This window comes from Myxocyprinus asiaticus, chromosome 16, assembly GCF_019703515.2.
Source record: "Myxocyprinus asiaticus isolate MX2 ecotype Aquarium Trade chromosome 16, UBuf_Myxa_2, whole genome shotgun sequence".
Taxonomy (NCBI): Eukaryota; Metazoa; Chordata; class Actinopteri; order Cypriniformes; family Catostomidae; genus Myxocyprinus; species Myxocyprinus asiaticus.
The window spans coordinates 33316875-33322076 of NC_059359.1; the positions used below are offsets into that span (position 1 = coordinate 33316875).

At 38.5% G+C, this 5202-nt stretch overlaps 1 protein-coding gene across 2 annotated transcripts; it reads right to left on the bottom strand.

Moving 5' to 3' along the window:
• Positions 1 to 317: 317 nt before the first annotated feature.
• On the bottom strand, positions 318 to 2295 carry LOC127454147 (C-type natriuretic peptide-like). Of its 2 annotated transcripts, none has more exons than XM_051721136.1 (3): positions 2088 to 2295; positions 1158 to 1316; positions 318 to 1057 (listed from the first exon to the last, which is right to left on the bottom strand). In XM_051721136.1, the coding sequence occupies exons 2-3, from the start codon at positions 1254 to 1256 to the stop codon at positions 758 to 760; spliced, it is 399 nt and encodes a 132-aa protein (XP_051577096.1). In that variant the 5' UTR covers positions 1257 to 1316; positions 2088 to 2295; the 3' UTR covers positions 318 to 757. The 2 variants fall into 2 exon arrangements, with proteins under 2 accessions (XP_051577096.1, XP_051577095.1); XM_051721135.1 differs by having other exon boundaries at positions 1158 to 1392.
• Between the last annotated feature and the right edge of the window lie 2907 nt (positions 2296 to 5202).

Sequence of the window (5202 nt, forward strand, 5' to 3'; positions counted from 1 at the left end):
TAAGTTCCTTACAATCCTAATCACTTTCCATGTGATGTGTGTCAGCCAGTGTGTCCTTGTTAAATAGCTAATTAAGACATATTCTGTTGCTTTGCATCTTTGTCTCAGTGTTTGAGATTAACTTGATGGGTAGAAATAGATCATAAGAAAAAAATAGGCTTGTAGTAACTGGTGGAACTCCCTAATTTGCAATGTTTTGGAGTAGATGAGGAAGACACCCTGGGTTGAGAAAACATTTTATGAAGTCAGATCTTCAGAACAGGAGTTCTCCGCAGCAAAAGCAATTGAGAAACATGTAGGGTGCAAAAAGAAACAAATGACTTAGGATAAATTTTATTCATGCAAAACATACAGAAATATAAGGTGAGAGGTACTTTGTTTATGTTCTGTAAATCATGCATTTTCCTTAAAACTATTAAAAACAGACATTTCTATAATTTTAAGATATTTGCTCACTAATAGCAGAATGTCAAAATGAAGCTCATTGTAACTCATCTACTAAGTAAAACACTTAATTCTTACTAGCTTCATTATGAAATGAATATACAATTACAGTGAAACAACATGCCACTCCAAATCCATTGTAGCAAATAAGAACATTGAGATACACCATATAATTAATTTGTCCACCTAGTTTGTACAACTCTTTTCACGGGGTCTGACTCCCAGACCAGACCAGAGTTTAGTGATGACGACTACCTAAAGCTAAGCAGGACAACAGTCATCTTATCTTCTTGGTCTATCTCTCAGTCCATTATTAGCACCCGAGCCCACTCATAGAGCCAATCCGGTCTAATTTCAGGCCAAAACAGCCTCGGTTCCAACCCCTCCGCAACCGGTCCGGTGGAGCTTGCTTCTGATTGGCCAAAGCCCCCTTCAAGAGGCGGAGCCAGGCATTCTCACTCTGCACAGGAATGTCAATCCACTTGGGGTACTCTGCAACCTTCAACCCAGAACTGAAGGGCTGCACGGGCTCTTCTGATTGGTCACTTGTGAAGTTCTCAAGATCATCAAGGTTTAAAAGGTCATTGTAGCGCTCAAGGAACTGCTCGATGACCTTGGAAAGAGCATTGTTGTGACAGAAAATATATTTTAATTACAGGCTCCTTTCTATTTACTACTTAAAATGAAAGAACACACATTGTGAGGAAGCTCACCTGCATGGCTTTGTCAGGGGTGTGCAGGGCTCGGGCATGTCCAGGCACCGGATGGGCCAGTAGGACTAAAAGCACCACAAATACAGAGGAGCACAGCATTGTGCAAATGATATTGGCCCCAGATGCACCTCTAATGCAAGCCGGTATGGATAGATTTAACTGAACGGATTTAGATGAACACACTCAAACACAGACAGAGTAGAGAAAAGCATGGAAATACAAACACCAAAACATTCTGCATAAAACATAGAGGAAAATACAGAGTGCATACAAAGAAACACACAAAACATAGAGAGAGGTTAGTTGCACCGTGGAATTGGAATTAAACATTCAGCTACACAGATATCATTCAAATGATCAAAAACAGGATCAGGTTGGAAATAAATGAGCATCTTGTGCCTTAGAATACACTAAAACAGTGTTTGGGAGAATCTCATGAAAATTAATTTTATTTTTTTAGAACCATTAAGATGTTTTTCATTGTGATATCTCATTTGTAAAAAATAAATAAATAAATAAATAAATAAATAAATAAATAAATAATCTAATTACCACAATATGTCTGGATGTTTTACTTTTGTGATTTTTTTATACTTCCCATTATTTTAATTCCCATTATATTCTCATTAGTATAGTACAGTATTTTTTTTTTAACTGTATGACATACTATAATGCAATGAGTTTTTTGTACAAAGATGGTACATTAAATATAACCATGATGTATAAAAACTTTATAATTTAAATAATATCATTATTTTTTACATTGCAGTGAGAATGCATTTTATTTGTTTATTTGTAAAAAGGTGAGAATTTTGGAATTCAGAATATAACTGGATATTAATTGGGAGGCATTAGGCTGTACTGCTGGATCTACAAAAAAAAAATAAAAAAAATAAAAAAAATTTAAAAGAGAAGAATAGTTTTACTCACCAAAGATAGTTCAAGTGTCTTCTAAAACGTTACTGAGTGTTTTAGACTTGCTCCATCCCTCTTTCTCTCTCTCGTCTCACTCAGTTCTTGGCACCTGCTAAGAGCATCCCTGTCTTTCCCTTCCCTCTCTCTGAGTGCATGAATTTAATGGTGTTTGTATGTCAGTGTGTGTTTGCATGAGCTGGGTTAGTATGTTAATAGTACCTCATGTGTAAGGATGAGGTGTTTATATATACTTTACTTCCCCCGCCCTCCCACCCCCCCACTCATAGCACACACACCTCTTTTCCATCCTATTCTCTCTTCCTTACACACACAGAAATGTACCTTATTATCTTGATGTCTCTTGGATGATGTCAGAGGTATCATGGGGTGTTTGACGTTGTCTGGGTGATCAAGCAGGGGGATGTCACCTTCTGCCTGGAATATGACATCATACGCACGCACACATCAAAACTAAAAGTCGTGACATGAAAATGGGGCACCACAACCAGGTGTTGTCTCCCTTCACCCTCTACTTTTAATGATCTCATCCTTCCTTTCTTCATTCCTCATTCATCCCTTGACTCCTCACATCCTTCTGTTTGCAAGGTGCAACTTTGGCTGCCAAAAGCACCACAGGCTGGCAGAATCTTGTGTCTGTTGAAAGGATTCCAACACATCCTAAGTGGACTTAACTCAAGGAGATATATAGAGCTATCAATGTCTGTTTGGATAGGAAAGAGAAATTTTTTGCTTTTCCTGTGTCATACGCACATGTTTTGAATGCCACATGTTACGCATACACACATTTGCTTTGAAAGCCACTTATTGTGTATGACATTTTGAAGTTGTTTGTACATAATCCATATTTTTCCCTCATTAATCCTCTTCTGTGAGAAATATATTTGTGTATTTTCTTTTCTTTCTCTCTCTCTCTTTGAGTGCCATCACAGTCTGCCAGTGCCATCTGCTTACTGCTCCCCTCTGGCCTCAAGAACACAATATAAGAGCCAGCACACACACACACACAATGGGAACTTTCAACATACTGTTTTTGTTTAATATTTATTTTATTTTTGTATATTCTGTATATTACTTAATAAAAATAAAATGCATATGCATATATATATATATATATACTCAATGACCATTTTATTAGGGACACCTGTACACCTACTTATTCATGCAATTATCTAATCAGCCAATCGTGTGGCAGCAGCGCATTGCATAAAATCTTGCAGATATGGGTCAGGACTTTCAGTTAATATTCACACCAACCATCAGAATGGGGAAAAAATGTGATCTCATTGATTTAGGGTGTGGCATGAATGTTGATGCCAGATGGGGTGGTTTGAGTATTTCTGTAACTGCTGATCTCCTGGGATTTTTACTCAGAACAGTCTCTAGAGTTTACTCAGAATGGTGCCAAAAACATCCAGTGAGTGGCAGTTCTGCAGTCGGAAACATCTTGTTGAGAGAGGTCAACAGATAATGGCCATTTTAAGTAGTAAATAGATTGTAGCACTTTTCACAACACACATTTCAAAGCAGCTTTACATAAAACTATGCTTTAACAGAAAATGAAGCTGTAATATCTGTAATGTCATCACTTCTTTGTTTGCAAAGTCTTGGAATTTTATTAAAGTTCAATATTGATTTGTGCATGTGATTGGTGTGTTTGAATAGTTTAAAAAAATATATTCTTTCATTTGTTTATACTTCTGAAGCAGTTATACATGTGCTAATCTACAATTAGTAGTTTGTTTCACAGTTTATGGTTGCTTAGTCATTGATGTTGGGTGTGTTTGATTAGGTGTATTTGAAGGTAGGAGGACCATTTTGAAAATTTGCTTGAGGCCTCCAAAATTCTATGCACTGCCCTGTTGCTAATAAAGCTTGATATTATTTGAATCTGCCCATTTGATCCTATTTTTAAACAGTCTACTAGAAAACTCCAGATTTTCCACAACCTTTAATTACAGCATGTCCACTGATTTTATGGTATGTATGCATGTGTATGCACGAAGTTTATGACCACTTACATGTGAAGCAAATAATGCTGATCATCTCCTAACAAGGACACATGTCAAGGTCTGGTAGATTAGGCTATGTTCAGACTGCAGGCAAATCGGATTTTTTTCTCAAATCAGATCTTTTCATGCAGACTGTCCACACTATTAATTGCAAGTGATCAAATCAGATTTGCGCATTCAGACATAACCAATCCATCTGCATCATCTCGCTCTCCAAATAAGCGCCCTGTCCAGTCGTGGTACTCCTCCGTCGCACAAAAAAAAACTCAGCAATGGAGGAGACTGGTAAATATTGTTATGTTCCATGTTGCAGTCACCGATTTTTGACGTCATCGTTGTGTGTTGCGTTAAGAGTGATGCAAAAGACCATTTGAAATCCGATTTGAGCAGCCAGAGGGTCCGGACTGAGACGCATCTGAAAAAAATCAGATTTAAATCGCATTTGAAACCACCTCCCGATGTGGTTTGAATCAGATTCGGAAAAATCAGATTTCATGTGGTTTTTTGCTGTCCAGACTATCAAAACTCATCTGGATACAATCTGGATATGCAAAAAATCTGATTTTTAGTGGCAGTCTGAACATAGCCTTAGATGGTAAGCGAAAAATCAGTTCTTGTAGTTAACATGTTAAATGCAGGAGAAATGGGTAGGAGTAAAGTCTTGAGCGACTTTGACAAGTGTTAAATTGTTATGGCCAGACAACTGGGTCAGAGCATCTCTGAAACGGCAAGGCTTGTGGGGTGCTCCCAGTCAGCAGTGGTGATTACCTACCAACTGTGGTCTGAGGAGGGGCAAACCACAAACCAGTGACAGGGTGTTGGGTACCCAAGGCTCATTGATGTACGAGGGCAACGAAGACTATCCTGTCTGGTCCAAACCGACAGAAGGTCTAGTGTGGCACAAGCCACAGAAAATTGTAATGTTACAGGAGGAATGTGTCACAACACACAGTGCATCACACCCTACTGCGTATGGGGCTGCGTAGATGCAGACTGGTCAGAGTGCCCATGGTGACACCTGTCCACCATCGAAAGCACCTAAAATTGGCACGCGAGTGTTGGAACTGGACCATGGAGCAGTGGAAGAAGGTCACCTAGTC

Bases quoted from the DNA above. Each gene is read 5' to 3' on its own strand.
- LOC127454147 (XM_051721136.1), bottom strand. From the start codon at position 1,256: ATGCTGTGCTCCTCTGTATTTGTGGTGCTTTTAGTCCTACTGGCCCAT. The intron at 1,058-1,157 runs GTGAGCTTCCTC...GCTCTTTCCAAG, and splicing joins CCCCTGACAAAGCCATGCAG to GTCATCGAGCAGTTCCTTGA.